This window comes from Narcine bancroftii, chromosome 7, assembly GCF_036971445.1.
Source record: "Narcine bancroftii isolate sNarBan1 chromosome 7, sNarBan1.hap1, whole genome shotgun sequence".
Lineage (NCBI taxonomy): Eukaryota > Metazoa > Chordata > Chondrichthyes > Torpediniformes > Narcinidae > Narcine > Narcine bancroftii.
Window position 1 is genome coordinate 166222365 of NC_091475.1, and position 23918 is coordinate 166246282.

The window sequence follows — 23918 nt, forward strand, 5'->3', positions numbered from 1 at the left end:
TGAGTCTGTCTCATGTAACAGGTCTTAGAGTTATCTCAGTTGTTTTTAATCAGGAGGCGTGATAGCAAGCGTTCCTTTACATGTAATGGCATTAGGGATACCTCTGCCCCGAGTCTAACTCCATCTTCGGGGTGTCTGTTTATAAAGATTGCTGTGTTTCCTCCGTTTATTCCTCGGATGTGTAATATTCAGGAGCTGAAATTTCAAAGCTTGAAGCTCAGTCGTTGGGCTGTTATTGTCATCATTGCGAGGTTGCCTCTGTGTCTCTCTCTCTCTCTCTCTCTCTCTCTCTCTCTCTCTCTCTCTCTCTCTCTCTCTCTCTCTCTCTCTCTCTCTCTGCAATTGTTTTGACTTCAGCTGCCTCCTTATTTCCAGGCCACCTGTGCTTTAGAAGCAGACATCTAGCTTTGATATGTCCTTCTGTTTTGCAATAGTTGCACAGAATTTGTGAAGAAAGAGTTTTCTGGTGGGTGGTTATGTTTCCCACAACGGAAGCATTGTTGGTGGGAAGACCTCCTGACCAGTAGGTTTGGTTGACCCACATCCAAGTTTTTATCTGTCATTTTAGAGCTGCAGGTAGTTATATATAACCATATAACCATTCACGGAGCGGAAACAGGCCATGTCAGCCTTTCGAGTCCGCACCGGTTCAATAGAACAATTCCACTAGCTCAAACCTCCCGCTCTCTGCCAATAACCCTCCAAACCACCCCCCCCCCCCTTCACCTCCATGTACACATCCAACCTTCTCTGAAATGACAGAAGGGACCGTGCTGCAACTATCTCATTCGGAAGATCATTCCATTAGCTGTTAGGCAAAATAGTTCTTTAACCTAGAGGCACTTGAACTTTGTTCTGTATGCAATTTGTAGCCTAACATATTTATCCATTGCTAACAATTTTTGCCTTGCCTGGTGATTTGCCAGCCCCATCACTAATCTATCTCGCAGGGGCTAATTTAGAAACTGCTCGAAATGACAGTGCTCCGTCAGTTTGTGCAATGATGCCAGGTATTCACTTACTGTTTCTCCTGGTCCTTGTCTCCTTTTGTAGAATCATTGCCTTTCTGCCATAACTGGTGGTCTGGGGATTAAATGGTTCCTTAGAGTTGTGCATAATTCGTTGAATGTCTTCATCCCTGGATCCTCCAGGGCCAGCAAGGTCTTAAGGAGGTTCAATGTGTTGCTGCCCATAATACTGAGGAAGAGGGCACGCTTGCTGGATCTTCCACAATATTATGGGCTGTGCAGTAGTTATCCCAACTTTTTTCTGCTTTATTGAATTCCCCAAACTTTCCCTCCGCCATCTTGGTGCACTTTCACCTTGATCTTTTGGCGGGAACTTATTGGGGTTGTTAGGTAGTTGTTTTCTACCTTCTATTGTTTTCCTTCTCACGGTTGGTGTATGGAAAATGTGTAGGATTTGTTTTGTTCCTCGCCGCCACTGCTGTGTATGCACTCACACAATTAAGACTCGGAGACATGATACTTTCTTAGACTAACCTGGCTACTGACACACAGGGTTATATGTATGGAAGGGTGATATCATGACGTGGGCATCACAACGTCCAGCAGAGTCCGGCTTATTCCCAACATGTTTGTCACCTCTTTCCATCACTTCTCCTCAAGTATGGCTCACCGTTAGCAGATGATCCTTTAACCTGGAATTCCTTCCCTAAATGCCTCCCTTATTTGTCTACCTCACCTCCTTAAAGGCCTTAGTAAGATCAAATCAATTTGATTGTCCAATCTATTATCTCCATCTATATTCATTAGCATATTGATGCTTTGAAGCCCTTTGGCACAATTTGTTCAGTGAACTTCTGATTATAAAAACAGGCTTTTGGGTCTTGCCCCATTTTCCCAGTGACCAGTACATTTACTTTTAATTTATCTGACTGGATCATAGATCTTTCACTGTCTGGATCAACTTGTATCATCTGATTGCTGACATTTTTAATCTTTTTAAATTATTACGTTAATTCAGTGGTATTTTTACCTTTAAAATTGATGGCTTTTTAACAATATCTAATCAAGGTTTTTATACAAATCTTGTAATGTCATTTCAGCACTCGAAAATGAAATTGAACAGCTTAAAACAAAACCAGTAATTGAAGCTGATGATGCAGTCATCCAGGTAAAATCCAAGAAGCAGTTAATTGTAATGTTAACGTTGCTACTTAAAGGCTGCTCCAATGCATATCATTGTAAATTGTGCTTAAGCAGGTTTGATGGGTAATCACAATAAAAATAATTTCACTTTTGGGACATAGTAAGTGTAGCAATTAATCTAATGTTGTTAGTGCAGTGAACTGGGATTCACTGGTAGGATGTTGTGCTAATGGCTGCCCCCGGCTCTGCCCTCTTCTGTCCACATATAATCCTGGTTTCCCGCTTAAACACAGAACCTTTCTGAAAACTACTGTTTAACTCTACCGTTAGTTATGAGCGTTTGTTCTCCTTCTAGTTGTGAGAGCTTTTATTCACGCTACAATCTTGAGCTTATTCCCTAATGATGGAAGCACTACTCAAGCCAGGTGTGCTACTGATAGACCCTCTATCCTCTGATGCAGCTGAGGAGTTCACATACTGGCTAGACTACTTTCAGGCTTACCTGAATGCGACCAGAGACGTCTTACACACTGATGAACTCGGGAGGTCTGGACTCATTTTGAGGGTAGAAAGGAAAGGGGGACTGCTCTACGTATGACACTGCTATTGAGGCGTTGAAGGCATGGTAACTGAAGTCGGAGATCGAGGTCCTAGTGAGGCACCGACTCACTCTACGTTGCTAGCGGCCAGGAGAGACCATCAATGACTACCTGCTGGATCTGTGGAAGCTTCTCAAGAAGTGCAGGTACAAAGCAGTTATGGGCTTTGTTCATGAGAAAAAACCGATCCAGGACACTAGTCGCAGGGGTCTGCTCGAGTTACATGAGGCAGTGACTGCTTGAGTCAGGAAAGAAGGACCTGGCTAGCCATGACAAGCTGGCCAAATCGCTGAAACAGGCCAAGCTCGAGAACGACAACCTCGAAGCCAGTGAGCTCACTTACCCAGGTGAGTCCTTCCAAGGACCAGCTGCTCCTGCTACCCCTGCCCTAACAGCTGGCCCTCCCATGCCAGGGAGGGCTTTTTATGCAGCAAGAACCAGCAGCCCCCAATCTTGTTGCCAGGCAAAAGACTCAGTGTGTTTCAGCTGTGGCAAGAAAGGACATTGGGTGAGGGTTTGCTGCTTGAGGGAAGTCCACGGCCTGGATCGCTCCCGAATCAGATTTCAGCCTTAAGCCATCTGCTCCGAATTCACTTGCTGCGCAACGTGCCGACAGAGGGTGGTGGTGAGGAAACGGCGCAAAAAGGCTCGGTGACCATCATCATCAGAGGAAAAAGGAGGGTCGCCATCTTGCCGCGCCATGAGGTCAACGCCATCTTACCCATGCAGGGCAACCCAGGATGGTGGGGGCCACTTGAATGAGGAGCATGGAGTCTCCGGGGGCCTAGCCTCGATGATACTAGATCAGGTCAGACCTCACCAGCTTAGCAACGCTATAGTATCTGTAAAGGTAAACGGACATCCACTAAATGCCTAATCGTCATGGGCTCTACTGAAAGCTTCAAAAACTCGCGGACTGTGCTAAAATACAACCTGAAGATGTATCCTTCTAATTACCGCATATTTATCGCATCTCATTAGCATTCTACGCGTGTTCAACAAATTGTATGGTACACCTGTCATTTGTAGGGAGGAATTCTGTAAATTTTGCTTGTATATTCTTGATGAACTGTGTGCTCTGGTTTTGTTGGCTCTGGACTTCCTGTGTCACTTTAAAAGCGTGACCTTGGAGTATTCTGGTCCCCTCCCCCTGTAACGGTTCGGAACGGAGGGCCCCTAAAATCAGAACCCACGTGCAGTCTCTCCACATTAAATATTGACCCCCAACCTCCTCTCTTCCTGAATCTGTCCCAAGACTGCAAGCCCATTGCTACTAAGAGCAGGAGGTACAGTACAGCAAACTGAGAGTTTATAAAGTCTGCTGGATGAAGGTATCATCAAACCTAGCTCCAGCCTGTGGAGAGTACAGGTGATAGTGGTAAAGGCCCAGGCTAGTAATTGACTATGGTCAAACTATTAATCAGTACACACTCCTGGACGCATAACCCCCCCCCCCACCCCTCTTATTTCAGACATGGTGAATGATATTGCGCAGTAATGGGTCTATTCGATGATTGACCTAAAAGCTGCCTATCACCAGCTGCCAATCCATTCTGAGTACTGTCCATATATGGCATTTGAGGCTAATGATCATCTCTATCAATTCCAGAGGGTCTCTTTTGGTATCACTAACAGGGTTTCTATCTTCCAAAGGCAGATGGACAGAATGGTGGATGAGTATGGGTTGAAGATTACCTTCCCCATCCTTGATAATGTCACCATCTGTGGCCACACCTTAGAAGACCATGACACCAACCTCCAGAGTTTTCTCCACGTGGCTAAAGCCCAGAACCTCACTTATAACTCTGGCAAGTGTGCGTTCAGGACTAAACGGCTGGCTATCCTTGGCTACGTGGTGGAGAATGACATCATTGGCCCTGATCCCAATAGGATATGCCCCCTGTTAGAGTTTCCTATCCCCAGGACCATAAAGCCTTTGAGGAGGTGCCTGGGGTTTTTCTCTATTACGCCCAGTGGATCCCTCAATACGCTGATAAGGTTCGCCCTCTCTTGAAAGCCACTAATTTCCTCCTCTCGGCTGAAGCCCAAATGGCTTTTAACTACCTCTGGAACCACTTTGCGAAAGCCACCGTGCACGCAGCGGATGAGAATGTACCTTTCCAAGTGGAAAGCGATGCTTCAGACCTAGTCCTGGCTGCTACCCTCAACTAGGCAGGCAGTCCAGTTGCATCTTTTTCACGGTCATTACAAGGCCATGAGCTCCGGAACCCATCGGTGGAAAAGGAGGCTCAAGCTATTGTAGAAGCCGTAAGGCATTGGAGACACTACCTGGCTGGTAGAAGGTTTACACTCCTGACTGACCAGTCGCATTCATGTTCAATAATATCAAGAAGGGAAAAATCAAGAATGACAAAATTGCTAGGTAGAGGATCGAGCTCTTCACCGACAGTTATGATATTGCCTATCGGCCAGGAGCCCTTAATGACCCTCCAGATGCCTTATCCAGAGGAACCTGTGCCTCTGCATTGCGGTCTCTGCATAATGAGCTCTGCCATCCAGGAGAAACCCGCATGGCTCATTTTGTCAAGGTGCACAATCTGCTCTACTCCATGGAAGACGTCAGGGAAATGACCAGGTCTTGCCAGGTTTGTGCGGAGTGCAAGCCGCACCTGATCAAGTCATCCAGGCCCTTTGAATGGCTCAGCATCGTTCTTTTTTTAAAGGACCTCTCCTCTCCATGAACAGGAACACCTATTCCTCTCTGTCATTGATGAGTACTCCCACTTCCCATTCACCATTCCATGCCCAGACACGTCCACCTTGTCAGTTATGAAGGTCCTAGACTCCATTTTCACTCTGTTCAGGTATTATAGTGACCGGGGCTCATCCTTTATGAGTGATGAACTGTGTCAGTACCTGCTGGTGAGGGGCATCGCATCCAGCAGGACTACTAGCTACAACCCCCAGGGGAATGGGCAGGTTGAAAAAAAGAATGCTACAGTCTGGAAAACTATCAAACTGGCCCTGAAGTCAAAAGGCCTTCCAGACACACACTGGCAGGATGTCCTCCCCATGGCGCTCTCTCCGGTTGCTACTATGTACTGCGACCAATGCTACTCATGAGCTTCTATTCACTTTTAAAAGAAGCTTGGCATCGGGACCTACACTCCCAGCCTGGCACACCGCTCCTATTCTAGTCCTTCTTAGGAAGCTTGCGAGGAGAAGCAAGACCGACCCCCCCCCCCCTCCCCGCCAGGTGGAAAGGTGAAACTGCTCCACGCCAATCCCATGTACACTTACATGGAGTACTTGGATGGCAGGGAGGTCATAGTCTCCATCAGGGACCTGGCACCCACCAGAACAGAGTGTCCGTTGCCTCAGGTGCCCTGCGAGCCACGGTGCTCATTTTCACCGCCCCCAGTCAGGGCCTCAGGGATCCAGTTCAAGAGGAAAGTGCACCCCCCTCCATCGTCGAGCTGGAGACCCAGCCTGCCTTTCCTCCCTCACAAGGGGAACCACAGACCCAAGGAGTCCAAGACCCCACCCCCCTCCCCGGGATCTAAGGCGCTCCACCAGGATCTCCAGACTGCTTAAATTTGTAAATAACTGTATATATTTTTATTAATTGTTTCTGAACCCATGTTCTGTCTTCACTCACAGAATGCCAGATGTCTAGATGAAGGATTGTATTATAAATCTAGGGTGTTGTGCTGATGGCTGGCCGCACCTCCTGGCTCTACCCCCATCTGCTCACATATAACCCTGGTTCCTCACCTAAACCCAGAACCCTTCTGAAGACTACTGTGAGACCCTACCCTTAAGTTATAAGCTAACAAAAGCATTTGTTCTCCCTCCAGTCATGAGAGGTTTTATTCATTTTACAATTAGAGAGCCAGTAACCTGGGTTCAAATCTATTGCTGTCTGTAAGGTGGTGGTGCATTCTCCCCTCATCAGCATGGTTTCCTTGGGGTGCTGCAGTTTCCTCCCATATTCAAAAGACTCATGGGTTGCTAGGTTAATGGATACATAGGTGTATTTGGGCAGTGTGGGCTGAAAGGGCCTGTTACCATGCTGTATCGCTAAATTATTTTTAAATTAAAAATGAAATGAATTTTTCCATTAATATTTTTGTAAACTTTTGGTTATGTCATAATTTATAAGTTATGTTTTCAAGTGATTATCAATTGACTAAATGAAGTGAATTGCACTGTTTTGGTTCTTTGACCAGGAACTGACAACCAGGCTGGATTCATTACTCTTGGAAAAAGCAGAAGCTCATCAAAGCATGATTTCTCTAAAAAAGGAAAATGAAAAATGCAAAGAAGAATTAAAGGTAGTGATGAGCCATTGTTCTTGCCCTTGGACGATTATGTTCTGTACAGAATAGTGCAAATTACTTGCGATGTTTGGGATTGCTAGCTGAACTGCTCACACAACATTCTCACTGCACATTGGTGCATGCAACAATAAACTTGAATAAAATTTTGTATGAGTCTAGAAATGCTGCATGTATATATCCTGTGTGTCAGCATTAAATGAGAGCTGATGGCTTCATTCCCCTCCACTCTAAGTTGTGTTTATAATTTAAAATCCGTCATCTGGACATCTAAAATCTGGAAATCTCCAAAAATTGGCAAGTAGAGAGAGAGATGGCGGGCGAGAGACCGGCAGCGCGAGTCTGGCAGCCGGTGGGAGTCAGCAGCGCGACTGGAAGGAGGTGGGGGTGGATACAGCAGCACAATTCGAATGGGCTTAAATCTGGCTTTCCGAAATTTGGAACACACTGTCCACGAAGGGTCCTGGATAAAGGATCATGTACCTATATATACTTTTAAAAATCATAGTTCTAGAAGAATATTGATGAATTTGTGTTTTGTTTTAGAACTTTGTACTTCAAATTGATATAGAATTAACAGCGCTGATACTGTAAGACGGATATGTTACAATGCTCATTGGTATAATTTTCTGATGAAAAAGCTTCTGTAAATCAATGTAATTTTTTTTCATTGCATATAAAACATTTGGTTGAATATTACTTCTACCTCAATATAATAAGAACAGAATGAGCATCCATGATACATGTGCAATAATGAAATTATTCTTAATCTTTTAAGGATGCCTTCTCAAAAGAAGCAGCACTTCAGGATGAAAATGAATTGTTCAAAATTCAGCATTTAAACAAAATTGAAGCTTTATGTTGTGAATTAGAAACTGCTCAAGGAAAGCACAAAGATGAAATGACCAGGTTGGAAAATAAACTTCAGCAGTCAAATCTCGAACACGTTACCCACATTAGACAACTTGAGCAGCAGCTTGAAGTCTACTCAGTGTATCAGACTGAAGCAAAGAAGCTGGAAGAAGAATTAAATGAAGTTAAAAAGTCTTCTGAGGATCATATTTTGCAGTTGAAACAGCAATTAGAAGCTATAACCAAGGAGCAGAAGAAAGAATTGCAAAGGCTGCAAGAAATTAATAGGAACACTATTTCTGAAATTGAAAGTAAAATGAAGAACCTTCAGAAGACCAATCAAGAAGAACTGACAGTGTTGAAGCAACAGTTTGAATCTGCTGCCTTAGCGCATGAGCAGGAGCTTAAGAAGATGGAACAAGATTTAGTAGATAAGCATTCTCAGAAAGAGAAAAGTCTTGAGGAAGAACACATTGCTAATATTAGCACCTATGAACTTCAGTTGAATCAACTCAAAGATCAGTTAAGAAAAATGACAGAAGAACAAAAAGAGGGTCAGCATTTTCAACAAAATCTTCCAAAGGAATGTGCCTCAGACTCCAGTGAGCAGATGAAATCCCTCGAGAACTATGTGAGAAAATTGGAATCACAGCATAGTTTGATGGAAAGTGAACTTGCTTGTATGAAAAATGAAAAAGAAAATATAGAAATGGAACTGCAGCACATAAAAGAAGAGCTGTTTCATGAGAGAGAGGATTGGGAATTTAAGATCAATGAACTTCACCTATCCAAGGAAGAATATATGAGCATGGTTACAAAACTGACGGATGAACTTCATTCCGCTAATGACTGTTGTGAAAGGGCAGTGATGCAGCATTCCTCTGATATACAGGTTCTAAGAGAACAGCATAAAAAAGATATTTCAATATTAGAACAAACTTTACTTTCTGCAGCTGAAAATGAAAAATTAGAATCTCTTCTTAAGATAGATAATTTGACTAAGAATTGCCAAGCATTATTGGAAGAGAAAGAAGAGGCAGAATGTCAGTATGAAAATTTGCGCAAGACAATGGAAACATTACAGATTGAATTGGGAGAATCTGCTTCAAAGATTAGCCGTGAGTTTGAAGTTATGAAGCAGCAACAATCTGATGAAATTCATGATCTGCAGCAGAAACTCAGAAAAGTTTTTAATGAAAAGGATTCTCTTTTGGAATTGATCAACAAATTGAAGGCTGAAGTTGAGGAGACTGAAGAACTGAAGCAAATTGTAAGTGATTTTCAAGAGAATAATCAAGAACTGGAATCTTTAATACAGAAAAAGGAGGCCATTGTGATTGATTCTAAAGAACAAATGGATAATCTAATGAAAGAGAAGGAGGAACTATTGACAAAAATTGGAATCTTTGAAAAATCGATACGTACGTTGGAACAATCTTTCCTAGAAGAACAGGGTAAATGTGCCGAATTCCTACAAGAAATACAAGTTCTAAGTAAGGACAGATGTGAATTACAACAGAGATTGGATGAAGTTGCACATCATTTAAAAGAAACAGTTTCAGAAAAAAATACTTGCTATCAAAAATTAAGTGAAGTGGAAAACAGACTGGAAGCCATTAAAATTGAGAAGGAGCACTTGGACACTGAAACCAAAAAATTAAAGGAACTTGTGACAAAGATAGAAAAAGAAAAGGAATCATTGCAAAATGAAATGGTTATGTTCTGTTTACAAAATGAAAACATGGGAGCAAATGAAGAAAAACTTGGAGGTCTCAATGCACAGGTACAAGCCTTAATTCAAGAAAAGGAGAGATTAGAGATAGCAGATAAAGTTAAAATGCAGCAATTTTTTGATGTTAGATGTGCCATAATTAATATTCTTGAACAAGAAGCTTCCAGTTTTGCAATTGATACTAATGAAGTTAGCGTAATTGAGGCAATGCACTTACTTGAAGAATATGTGACAAAAATTAGGGAAGAGAAACAGTCTATGGCGCTTCTATGTGATGAACGCCTATTACATTTGCAAGAAGAAATGCAGTTGCAGAAAGATGCAAATAAAGATCAACAGGCTGAACTTGGTTGTTTAATTGATGACCTTGGAAAAGAGAAAACTCTTTTGCAAAAGCATCTAGATGAAGCATTGTTTGATAAGGAAGGTCTGCAAAGAGATCTGTTAGAGATGCAAAACTTAAGTGAAAAAATTAACCATGAGAATGAAAAGCTTCTCAGTCAGATTCAGAATATTACACAGAAGCTTGAAAACTTGGAAACACAAAAGCAAGAACAGAATGAGAAAAATGAGAAAGAAACAGCACAAGACAAGGAGGAAAAATTGAAGTGCCAGTTGAATGAAAAAGAATCTGAGCTGTCAAAATGTAAAGAAGAGCTTGAAACATTGAAGGTAATACAATAAATAATGCAGTAAATAATTCTAGGAATAACAAACGTATGTGGTGAAATATTGTGTTTGGGAAAATATTTCTGTTGGCTGTGTGCATTCAAACCCAAGCCAAGCTTCTAGAAATATTAATAGTCACTTCACTGGGAAATACAAGCATAAAAACATGTGTCCTCTGGTAAGGGTGGCACAGTTAGCGTAGCAAGGCGTAGCTAACCTCTGATAAGGGTGGCATGGTTGCGTAATGGCAGCGCATCGCTCTAACAGTGCCGGTGACCGGCACTTGGATTCGAATCCCATGCTGTCTGCAAGGAGTTTGTATGTTCTCCCTATGTCTGCGTGGGTTTTCCCCGGGTGCTCCGGTTTTCTCCCTCTGTTCAAAATTATTGTAGGTTAATTGGAGATAATTAGGTGGCATGGGCTTGTGAGCCGAAATGGCCTGTATAAAATTTAAAAAATATATAAAACTCTTTTTCCAGTTATGTTGCTTTGAATTTTAAAGACAAAGTTGTCATTGCTGGAAAATGTCTTTTTTAATTTCTTTTCACGATTAGTGTATTTTTCAAGGCATATCATAGTGTTTCAAATAAATTTGATGTTTAACCAAAATGAGTTGGGATCACTTTTATAAAATTATTTTTAAATTTTTTTTTCCCAACTTGGAACATTTTTTAAAAATGGAATTTGAAGATCATTGCCTGAATAAAAATTTATTGGCCATTCATAATTGGATGAGGGAATGAAGCACGTGAAAGATGCCTAGCCACAGACCCATTTTAGTCGCCACAGCTCCTGTATATTTGGTCCAATTAAATTTCTCTTTGAATGGCAAGTTCCCCAGTAGTCACGTGTGGCAATGGTGTCAGTATTTTGTATTAGAGATCATTTTTGCCTTTTGTATGTGTGGCACAATTGGTTTTGCCATTTTTCAGTCAATGTCTCAACCTTGTCCAAATCTTGCATAATTAATTTATCATGGTTTTGAACATTTTGAAATTATTGACCAACATTCTCTTGTAGCCTGAAAATGACTGAGATTGGCTGATCTCTGAAGCTAAGCAGGCTCAGGCCTGGTCAGTACTTAGAGGGGAGACTGCCTAGGAACACCAGGTGCTGTAGGGGTGCTGGACAAACTGAACACTCTTATGTCTGCCTTATGAAAGACAAAAAGTTAAAGAATTTCATGTATGTAATATTACTGAAGATGACACTTCCTGAGGAACTCCTACAAAAAAACTGCAATTGCTGGGTATCTGAAATAAACAGAAACACTTTCAAATGCTCAGCAGGTAGTTCAGGTCTACAGATGGAAAACCATTTTTTTTTTAATTTTTCCAAATCTTAAATTGACTATTGAGCAATGTTTTTGCAGAAATTGAGATGGATGAGTGTATTTTGCTTTCTGCTTCAAGAAAGTTTATAATGCAAAGAATCCTCAACTTAAAAGTAATTTTTGTTTTCATGCATTCGGTACAGAATTTGATGGTGAAAATCTCCAGTGAAGAGAATACCTTAAAAAACACAATTGTAGAAATGAACGAGAAAGTGGGTATGTTTTCATTTCAGTACTAGTTCATTTTCAATTAAATTTTGGGATGCAAGTATTCTGTTCAGTACCAGATGGGAACACAATATTTTATCAGAAATATTTTTATTAAAGATTTTTCCCACTGATACTTTAACTCTGACAATTTTTTAAACCAATCAAGCTCAAGCATATTGATTCTGTGATCACACCTAATAATTTCATCTGATTAAAGTAATATTAGACTTTAGTTGTTTCAAATGCTTTATTTATTTGATAAGTAATTTTGCTTAGGCTAATCTTTTAAATGTAGACATGATTCATTTAGGGGAGTGAAGGAAGTTTTGTTTCCCAACTGAAGCAGAGCGCCATTTCATTAGATGAAAGTTAATTAACTAAAATTATTCTATTTCTCCTGAGGAGGATAGGTAGCATTACCATTTTCTGCTTTTGTTACAGTTTTACAGTATCTTGAATATTTTTATATTAGAATGACTTAATGTGCTATCTGGTAAAATTAGTTCTCTAAACCAGGATGGTCTGAGATTTGACAGCTTGTAGAAAATAGTTGAGCTGCAAAGGAATACAATCATAGTCCGATCACTTGTGATTCATCATCTTTACAACAAAGTGCATTCATTGTGATATAATTTTAGAACGCACCAGTTGTCATCTTGAATATTATTCCAAAAACAATTAAAAAGAGCAATTCAAATTTTGTTTTCAAATTGGACCGTGTCTATCTTTGCAGTTTATGTTTCCTATCCACCAAAACTATAGTAGCATTATTTAGTGCACATGCGCAACCATTGTATAATTTTTATTGTCTGGTAATATATTCCAAGAAATAAAGTTGGTTAGCCTGCTGGTGTATATTTTAAATGTTTCTGCCACAGAACAACATAACCAGTGGAGCAAGGGCAATTACTTTAATTTCATCAGCTTCATTTTTTCTTAATGAGCATTCAAGATTACAAATTTTTTTAATACTTTCTGCATTTAAAATTAAAGGGAAGGTTCAATGTACAAACAATGAAGGTATGATTGCAAAGAAGAAAATCAGCTTATAATGTTTAAATCGCACATGGGATGTTCAAGTGCATATATAATGCAAATTGGTACATTTTGTTATAATTTCAAATAAATGTTTTAATCATTCCTCTTTTCAATTCCATAATGTCTGGCTTGCAGACTTCCAGATTTTATCCTCCTTAAATCAACTTGCTGTAAATTTTTGCATTCTTTTGACGTGCATATTCATAAACTCCACTGACAAAATCCGATGTGTTTTTAGAGCTATCTACATGCTATTACTTTGGCTGATCACTGCTTTTTTTTGTGTTTTCTTGAGGCAAAGAAGGTGGTTATTCAACCCATTATGCGAACTCAGCAATCCCTTACCTCACAAAATTCCCTATTTCCATTTCTCTCATGCCCATTAATGCTATTCTGTTTCCTCTATCATCCTCATAAATAAAAAATAAGTTGTGGTAACCTACCAGCCAGTGTATCACATAATGAGGGAGGAAATTAGAGCACACCGATTAAAATCAAAATATGGAACATGCAAACTCAACTCCGACCAGATCTGGGTTGCTGAAGCTGTGAGACACCAGCACTATCCATTACATCACATCACAGAGGTGCTCTGAACGATGGGATTTCAATTTTAAAATCCTCATCTTTTATATACAAATCTTTGTGGAACTTTCTACCTCACCATTGATACTTCTTGCATCCTTGTATTATAATGTCTTCTGTTCTTTTTCAGCTCCCATTATAGCCCTAACCTACTAAGTATGATTTTCAAGTTTCCAATCCTCTGTTATTACTTGTTTAAATTCTTAGGTATTGCATGCCACAGTAAATACCATACCATTTTGTAGTCTGACACATATCCTTTAATATATTATACATCCAGGCCTTCACAGAGAAAAAGCTGTCTAATTGCAATAGTGTTACAATCATCAGAAACTGGTGAAATTTGAGATTGTTTCCTTTGAGGTGGTTGTAGGCTTTTGACTTTGAAATCCATTTGATTGTAATTGCACAAAACATTAATAAGGAAGTGTGTTTACTCTGCCTTGTCTATTTTAAAAAAATCTTTTACTATGGAGTGCCAAAGCAGAGGTCAAATATTTTATGCATGACTAATCATGAATATTGAAAACTCTTTGCACTAACTTTAAAGGCACTGGTTCATACATTTGATAAATGAACACTGATTTCATTATTGGCCAAAAATTTGACCAGAATTAATAGCTTTAATTTTCTTTCAATTTTATTGTTTCATATTTCATTCCCCTATTTGGTAAATGTGTCCTGAACCACTTTCAACAAGGACCATACAAGGATCTGAAAGGGTTTACATTTACATAATGCCTTTCATTAATTTGCAGTGATAGTTAATGTATCTGAAAGAATTCTAAAAGCAAAAGCAGTGCATGCTGAAGACATTCAGTAGGGTTATTTTCAATGATTTAAAATCATAGACTCATTTAAAGATGCTATTTTATTTATAAATCCATTCAGCTTTATTAATAAAAACAGATCAACTATCACTCCCACATAAATTAAGTAATATTTTAATGCATTTGTATATTCGCATGTTTTTATTTTAACATCTTCCATCCTCAAGAAAGCAATAACTGAGGGATGTGGGAGGGGGCAGAAGAAGAGGACTAAAAGATTGTGATTTGGTTATTTAAAATGTTTTAATTTCAAAATAGTTGAACTGGAAAAAGTAAACAATGACAAGGAAAACCGAATAAACAAGATTAAAGCTGTGGCTGTGAAAGCTAAGAAAGAACTTGATGGCAGCAAAAAGCAGGTAAGTATCCAGTCAAGATTTTCTTTTTCCACTTGAATTTAATATTGTATAGGTGTTATTTGCATGTAAAGAAATACTTATTTTCAATTAGGTGTTACTCTTAACGGAAGAAATGGAGATTGTAAAGTCTGAACGAGAGAAACTGTCGAAAGATGTCATACAAGGATCTGAAAACTACAAGGTACTCTTTCCGGCACTGTGGAGAAAAATTGTAAAAGCAGAAGAATGTGATGTGTACACTTGCACTTACTTTAGAAAAAGTGGCATTTCAAGTGGATAGTGAACAATTCTGGTGTTTTTTTTTATAAAAGCTTCAGTAAAGTTTTAGCAGTGGTGTAATTATGCAGGCTAAGGGAAGTGTACTAAGACAAAGGTAAAACACAAAAGTCTGCAGTCACATGGTAGAAATAAAAACACAATGCTGGAGAAACTCAGCAGGTCAAACAGTGGATTTTATATAGCAAAGATCAATACATAACAAACATTTTGGGCTTGAGCCCTTCAATAAGGTATGACCAAATGCGGGCAGGGTGGAGGGGAGAGACGCGGGGAGGGGTGGGGGGGAGAAGCCCAGTCCCAAGGGCAAGAGGTAATAGGTGGATAAGGGAGGGGTGGTACACCAACAAGCAGGGGAGAAAGGGTGGCTCTGTGAATGTAGAGGGAAGGGGGTGGAGAGCTGGAGAAAAGAAAATGAAGGCAGGAAGAACAGAGAGGAGGCTAGCAAAAACCAGAGAAGTCTATGTTAATGCCATTCGGTAGGATTACACTCATAAATTGAAGGAGAAACATTTAATTTTCTGTCTCTTCACTCTCCAAATGGATGGCGTTAACTGACTTCTCTTGTTTTTGCTAGCTTGCTCTCTGTTCTCCCTCCCTTCCCTTTCCCTTTGTCTTTCCTTCAACTCTCTAACCCCTTCCTTCTCCATTCACAGAGCCATCCCTCCTCCCCCTGCTTGCTGGTGTTCTCTCCCTCCCTTATCCACCCATATTACCTCTTGCCCTTGGGATCATGCTCCTCTCCCTCCCCTTCCTCCCCCCCCCCCCCCCCCCACCATTTTGTTTGGGCACCTGAACACTTTTTTTTCATACCTTGATGAAGGGCTCAAGCCAAAAATGTTGGTTATGTATCTTTATCTTTGCTATTACAAAGTACTTTGTTTGACCTGCTGAGTCTCTAGCATTGTGTTTTTACTTGTATTAAGAGGAAACTCTGGTTATGAAGCAGAATCAACATACTGCAAATAATGATACGGTGAAACAAAAGAACATTCTGAAATATTCATCAGGTTATGCCAGATATCTTGTTGGTTATGCAGTTTTCTGAGTGGAGGGGAGGAACAGGAAGCAGTAGGTAATAGGCCAAGGAACTTTAATGAGTCGACCAATTGACTCTATCTGATCACTTTAAAGTATCTAAATTTTAAAACTCAATTGAGCAATATAATTGTTAATTCTTACCTCTTGCCCTTGGGAACATGCTCCTCTTCCTCCCCTTCCCCCACCCCCCCCCCCCCCCACCCCACCATATATGACATCTGCTGTCAAGAAAATATTTGGGATACAAAGGTGTCTCTACTTATTAAGAAAATAAACATAAGGTGTAATTCATTCTAGTGACTTTTCTCTATAAGATTTAAACATAATTAAAACTCTTTACTGCTTGTATTTCAGACCTAATCCTGGTAATTTGAATTCCACTGTGCAATTGTTATTTGTAATCCTCACTTTAGTTCAATGAATGGTTCAGTCATGGTTCAATGTATAAAAAATAGCCTGAAAATTTTCAATCCTTGTCAGAGTAGAAGGTGTTCATAGCATATGAGCTAGATATGAGAATTAAAGTTTACAACTGGTAATATAAATAATCACATGTTTAGCTGTTACCTTGCTGAGAATGGGATCTTTTCCATGAAAGGAAATTATATTGCCATCACTTGCTATTTTCCAGGATTTCTCCACTTTTTTTCTCTCCAAATTTCTTTGTGTTATTTCTGTTTGTACCGACTTTTCTACAAATATCAGATAGCTTCTGTGACCTCTTCTATCTAGTTATTATTTATGTAGTGGTATGTGCAGGTCCTTTCCTCACCAAACATCTAACAAACACTTTGAATTGAAAAGTGGTCAAGATTGGAGGAAAGGCTTTTTATTTTGGGGTTTTTTTTCCAACACAGGATCTTGAGGTATTCCTCCTATTATATTAGCTGAAGAGTGGGTAAGGTCAGATCATCCTATTACCATGGCTTAGGAGCTCATGGGAGGAAAAAACTGAGTAGTTTGACATTTAAATTAATGAACAACTCCCACAAATGAACATCCTATCACTGTTGTAGTTCCGATCATATTTCTTTCACTCAGAATCTTTTGTTGGAATATGAGAAGCAAGCAGAAAAATTGGATGTAGAAAAGGAGCGAGCAATTAACTGTGAAAAACAGATGGAGGATCTTACACAACACCTGCATGCATGTCTTCAACAGGTATGGTGCCAACTTCCATTTTCTACTGAGCAATATTTTTCTATTCATGAACACTGAAGACTGCTGCTTACAATAGGTGCCAGTCTTTTTCCACTGCATAATACAAGGAACCTATAAAGATGTAATCTGTAGGGGCAACATCAATATATGCATTTTTATTGCACCTCTAACATATGAGATGCCTAATAATACTTCACTAGGAGAGGTGACAGAAAGCATGTTAAGTTTTGAATATAGAGGAGAGAAGTGATGAAGTGAGGGTCTTGCCAAGATTGTAATAAGATGGTTGAAAGCTCTTTTGTTGTAGAATTTAGAAAGGAGATGATTGCACAGATTGGCACAAGGTGGAAAATTGTGTAAAAGGAGTTGTACAGTACAGCAACAGGCCATTCAGCCTTCAAAGCCCATGCTGAACTTTTGGCCCATCTATACTAATTCCATTTCTTTTCAATGTACATCTGTAAATACCTCTTGAACATAGTAAGCGGTTTGACAACATTAATCTTTTCGATCTTTCATGACAGTTGGCTCTCCCCTTTTTTTAAACTAAATTGCAGCAAATATAAAGCTGTGTTTATGCCATTATCTGATCTGAAATTTTAAAATCAGTAACAGGCATTGCTGCATAATTATTCCCTCAAACTAAAACAAGAACTAATAAGCAAACAAAACAATGTGAAAATAATAAACAATTCCAAATGTTAATCTCCAGCTCAATGCTAATTAGAAAGATTGCATCTTAACTAGTGGCAAAAGACTCAGTAACCTTTATCCTTAGCAGATTTTGCCAATCGTTTTATTTCTTTTCACACCTTGAGAGGGAAAGTAATCAGGACAATTTTCAGAATTTATTCTCACAAACAAGTCACAAAAGTCGGTGTTATGCGGCAGCATCAGAGTGTAAACATTCATATTAAAACCATCTTACAACATTACTATAAAAAAAATAATAGTGCAGTGTCTATGGTTCATTGATTATTCAGGAATCTGATGCGAGTGGGGAAGAAGCTGTCCTTGTGCTGTTGAGTGCTTGTCTTTAGGCTCCTGTACCTTTTTCCTGATGGTAGCATGGGTGGTGGGAGTCTTTGAGGATAAGGGGTCCTCTTTTAAAACACTGCCTCACATAGGTGTCCTTGATAGAGTGAAGTCTGGTGCCCGTGATGTCGCAGGCTGAGTTAACAACCCTCTGGAGTTTATTCTTGTCCTGAAAGTTGGCACTTCCATACCCAGCAGTGATGCAACCAACCAGAATGCTGTAGAAGTTTGAGAGTCTTTGGTGACGTACTGAACTGCCTCAGATACCTCGCAAAGTACATCCATGTGGAGGCTCCAGGACAGATCCTCGGAGATGTTGACACCCAGGAATTTGAAGTTCTGACCCTCTCCACAACTGAGCCCTCGACTGGGTCGTGTTCCCATGACTTCCTCGGGGTCCACAATCATTTCCTTGCTTTTTCTGACATTGAGCGCAAAGTTGTTGTCATTGCACCGTTCAACAAGCTGATCTCTCTCCCTCCTATATGCTTCTTCATTGCTCTTTGTGATTCTGATGACAACTGGTGTCATTGGCAAATTTGTACATAGCATTGGAATTGTGACTGGTCATACAGTCATGGGTGTATAACAAGTAGAGCAGTGGGCTAAGCACGCATCCTTGGGGTGCGCCTGTGTTGATGATCAGTCAGGAGAAGATGTTGTTTCCAATTCGTACTGTGGTCTTGCATTGCGAAAATCAAGGATCCAGTGGCAGAGGAGAGAGTACAGAGGCCGAGAGGTTGTAGCTTCTTGACCAGCACTGAGGGAATAATGGTATTGTAGTCTATGAAGAACAGCCATATGTATAAATTGCTGTTTTCAAGGTGATCCAGAGCTGAGAGGAGAGCCAGCGATATTGCTTAGGTACATTAATTCTGGCCATGATCCGCCTCTCAGAACATTTCATCACAGTAAACGTCAGTACTACTGGGTGATAGTTGTTGAGGCAGCTCACCTACTCTTCTTGGGTACAGGATGATTGATGTCCTTTTGAAGCAGATGAGAACCTCTGACTGCCACAATGAGAGGCTGAAAATGTTCATGAATACTCCAGCTAATTGGTTGCCACAAATTTTTCAGTACCCTGCCAGGTACGCTGTCAGGGCCTGATATCTTGCGAGGGTTCACCCTCTTGAATGATGTTGTGGCATTGCCTTCAGAGAGAGATATCATAGGTCCTCAGCCTTTTCAGGGATTCTTGTAGGCACTTTGGGTTCTTCTCGAAACGATCATAGAAGGTGTTCAGCTCATCAGGTAGTGAAGCAGTACAGCCACCAATTAACTGGCTTGGATTTTCCTGCATAAATGTGACCAAATGCAGGATTCTTGCATATTTGTTCGTGAACACAGAAGTTGCGAATGTGGTGGTACCTGCTTTCCAGAGCTTTTAATAACTAGCTCAGTTGGGGATACAGTAATTTCAGCTGCCAAAGTTTCTGACAGTTTTTTGTGTGGGCAAAATTTGTTCTGATTGCCCATAAGTAGAATTTACATTTTCAAGGATCTGCCTCTGCATAGGGCTGTCACTGCAGATTTGGTTGCATATTTCTCTGAAAGCTAACCATGGGGCATCATTGAAGAATATTTTGGACTTGGAGCATAGGGCAGTGTTAGTGACACTGGGAGCAAATTTTTTATCTGTGCTTTTTCGTGGTAAATGTATATAATATTAAATATTTCACAATGCAAATTGATTATTTTGGGGCCCCAATTATGCAAAATGCTACCTGAGTTAAATATTACATTATATTGAAACATTCTCCAAAATGTGAGCACTACAAAGAAATAAGCTTTGTATTTTTTTTAATTAATCAGTTTCTGTTTTTTCATTGTTTTGCATTTAGCATAAACAGTTGGCTTCAGATAAAGAAGATATCTTGGCTCATTTAGGAACTTTGCAGTCAAATGCCAAACAGCTGGAAATCCAGATATTGGAATCTGATAAAGCTAAGATGGCTGTTGAAAAGGAGCTAGAGGCCATAAAACTTGTTAAGGAGCAGATATCTAAGGTAATAGAAGCTGAATAAAGCACAATGCACAATGGCTTAGAGTCCTGGATTTACCTTTAGTGGAATTATCAAAGTTCACCCCCCCCCCCCCCGAATTATTTTTATCTTATTCAAATAATTCATATATTTAAAAATGTACTTGCATTGCAGGAGAATTGTGCACTGGGAAAAGAAATTGAAGAACTCAAGAAGCAATTTCAAAATGTGAAGCACCAACTTCAACAAACAGTACAAGAACTAGAACTTGTGAGAAAGGTAGGAAAGTTCAACTGATACAAGCCCATTGCATTCAAAAGCAAAGTAAAATGTGACTCTGGAAATACTGAACTTCCAGTATCCATAACTTTAGCTCTTTGCCCTAATCCTCCTTTAACCTCTGGCTCAAACATTGTTACAATTAAAATTAATGTAAGCTTGAATGGATTGGTGTGGCTAATATTGAAATGTATTATAACAGCTACATACTTAATATGATAATCCTTTTCTTTCTCTTTCTATATGGACTTTTTGGAAGACATATTTACCACTTTGGAGAATGCAAGTTGGTTTAGTTGTTAAGGGAGATAAGCAGTGAGAGGTGAATGAAGAGTATTTGGATATTAAAAAGAATCCTTGAAAAGATGAATAATATATTTAAATTTGAGTTTTAAATTCAATGGAATTAATGGGAAGACATATTAAGAAAATGAAAATTGACGTCGTATTCTGACAAGAAACCCATTTAGTTAATAAAGAACATCAAAAATTAAAAAGGGACTGGGTGGGACAAGTCTTAGCTTCTTTATTTAATTCTAAGGTGAGAGGAGTAGCAATTTTGATGCACAAGAGTCTCCCAGTTAAAGTGTGATAACTGATCCTGCAGGTAGATATGTTGTTGTACATTGTCATACATTCATAATTATGGACCCTTATGAATATTTATGCACCAAATATTGATGATAAGAAATTTATTCAGGAAACATTTCTTAATTTAGTAAATGCTCCTGAAAATATTTTAATAGGAAGAGACTTCAATTTTGTCGGGACCCAGCTTTAGACAAGGTCAACAAGAGTAACTCCAAGGGCAAAAGTTACTTCATTAATGAGGGGTTTACATTTAATAGATGCTTGGAGGAAAATTCATCCGAGAGAAAAGGATTACTCTTTTTATTCTAATAGACATAATTCTTATTCAAGGAGAGATTTGCCCAAATACAGGGTAGGATTATTGAAACTGAATATAAAGCAAGAATACTATCAGATCACTCTACACTGACATTGGAAATCACAATGGCAAATAAAGAGATTTGTTTATAGGTGAAGTTTTAATTCTTTATTGTTGATTACATTTAAGGAAATTTGTTTGTAGATGAAGTTTTAATTCTTTATTGTTGATTACATTTAAGGAAAGACTGGATCGTTACATGGATAGGAGGGGACTAGAGGGGTATGGACCGGGTGCTGGTCAGTGGGTCTAGGAGGGTGGAGATTTGCTACGGCATGGACTAGTAGGGCCGAACTGGCCTGTTCTGTGCTGTAAGTGGTTATATGGTTAAAAGACAAGACTTTTGTGATTTTATTAGAAAACCAATTCTAAAGGCATATTTAAGGACAAATTATGTTATACTTCTAGATTGAAAAAAGACATATAAGAGAGGTGGAACAATTAGTAAATAAGATTACTAATTTAGAAAAAGATCTCCAACAAAGGAATTCTGAAGAGAAAAAGAGGAAGTTTATTAATAAAAAAAATTAACAATACAATACAAACATAGAACCAAAAAAAAACAAGAATGAAACAGAAATATTATGAGTTAGGTGAAAAGACACATAAAGGTACTTTCTTGACAATTGAAGGCAGAACAAATTTCAAGAACAATTAACGCAGTGGAAACGGAGACAAATTCTGTTAATTAAAATTTTTTTACGATTTTACACCAAGTTATATCAATCAGAATCCCAGGGAGATGTTAACAGAATAGAAGACTTTTTGTCACATATATCATTACCAACATTAGATTTAACTGAACAAGCAGATTTAAATGCTTCCCTTTAAGAAAGGTGGAGGAAGCATTAAGTACTTTACAAAGTAATAAATCTCCAGGAGAAGATGGATTTCACCTGAATTTTATAAAGGGTTTAAAAATTTAGTGATACCTTTGTTTACGGATGATTTAAATCAGGCGTGCAAACCCATACTCTCTGTGAATTATTTTCAACAGCAATAATTACTGTGATACCCAAAAAGTAAAAGAGATCCATTAAAGTCATCATCTTATAGACCTATATCTTTATTATATTCAGATTATAAGATCATTGCTAAAGTTCTCACATATAGATCGACAAAATATTTACCTAAATTGATCAAACAGGTTTTGTGAAAAAGAGACAGTCATCTGATAATAACTAGATTATTGAGTATATATTGATCTAAGGGTAGCAGTATCACTAGATGTAGAAAAGGCATTTGATAGATTAGAATGGGAATATTGGAAAAATTTGGAGTGGGATAAACTCTTAAACTGGATAAGAGCTTTGTATAGGGAAGCCAAAGTCAATGAGGTGACAAATGATCAAATCTCTGCCCCATTTCAATTAACAAGATCTGGTAGACAAGGATCTCTATTGACACCAGCGCTATTTGTTTTACCTATAGAGCCTTTAGCAGAAGCAATTCGTAGGGATCCGATATTAAGGGTTTTTTAATTAATGAAGAGGAACATAAGATTAGCTTATTTGCTGGTGGTGTGTTGATATATCTGACAGAACCAGTAAATTAATTACAAAAGCTGCATTCAATGTTCGAAGAATATGGTACAGTTTCAGGTTATAAATTAAATTGGGATAAAAGTGAAATTATGCCTCTCGTGAGAGGAGATTTTACTAGTTGTCAAAGAAATACTCAGTTTAAATAGACGACAAGTGGGATAAAATATTTAGGAGTTTGTATGGATAATAAATTACAAAATTTATATAAATTTAATCATTTGCCACAACTTTTTAAAAAATAGTTGGAGAATATTGCCCATAGAGGGCAAGAGTGGGAAGAGTGCCCATAGTGGGAAGAGTAAATTGTATAAAAATGAATATATTTCCCAGAATTCAGTATCTTTTTCAATCATTGCCTATATTAATACTTCAAAAATTCTTTCAAGTATTAAATAAATATATTAGAAAATGTTTATCAAAAGGTAAACTCTCCAGAGTCTCTATAGAAAAATTAACATGGAAATATAAATTGGGAGGTTTACAGCTTTCTGATTTAAAAAAATTACTATAAAGCAGCCAAAATGAAATTTCTTACCTCTTTTTTTTGAAGAGGGGTAAAAATCTGCTTGGGTAAAAATAGAATGAAATAAAACAGGAGAGAGAAAAACTGCTGAAAGAGAAACTCCTCTATTAAAACATTTGATTAAAATTTGGCATAATACAAATACAGAAATTGGAATAAAGAGTAATTTATCTCTTAAATATCCTTTGGCTCATAACAGACTCGTATACTAGATAATCAAATTTTTGAAATGTGGTCTCATAAAGGAATAAGATATATTTGAATACTTTTATGAACAATTGATGTCATTTGAACAACAAAAGAATAAATATGGTATTCTTAATAATACGATATTTTACTATTTTCAAATCACCTTATTTAAGTGATAAGCTGGGTCCAACAATATATTTACCAAAGTGTAGCGATATAGAAACTCTAATAAGAAAGGGAAATACACAGAAATTTATCTTTGCAATTTATCATTTACTTCAAGTGTGGACCTCTTAAACCGGGGATTTGTAAATCTTGAC

The 23918-nt window shown here is 38.7% G+C and overlaps 1 protein-coding gene across 2 annotated transcripts in view; it reads left to right on the forward strand.

The window, feature by feature from the left end:
• The window catches only part of LOC138739328 (GRIP and coiled-coil domain-containing protein 2), a 134642-nt gene that overhangs the window by 71766 nt on the left and 38958 nt on the right, over positions 1-23918 (forward strand). For both annotated transcript variants that reach the window (XM_069891139.1, XM_069891140.1), the window contains exons 4-12: positions 2069-2136; positions 6901-7005; positions 7787-10264; positions 11738-11810; positions 14516-14616; positions 14708-14797; positions 16975-17094; positions 19974-20138; positions 20289-20393. In XM_069891139.1, the coding sequence (XP_069747240.1) occupies positions 2069-2136; positions 6901-7005; positions 7787-10264; positions 11738-11810; positions 14516-14616; positions 14708-14797; positions 16975-17094; positions 19974-20138; positions 20289-20393 (3305 nt within the window). The remainder of the gene's footprint in view (positions 1-2068; positions 2137-6900; positions 7006-7786; positions 10265-11737; positions 11811-14515; positions 14617-14707; positions 14798-16974; positions 17095-19973; positions 20139-20288; positions 20394-23918) is intronic.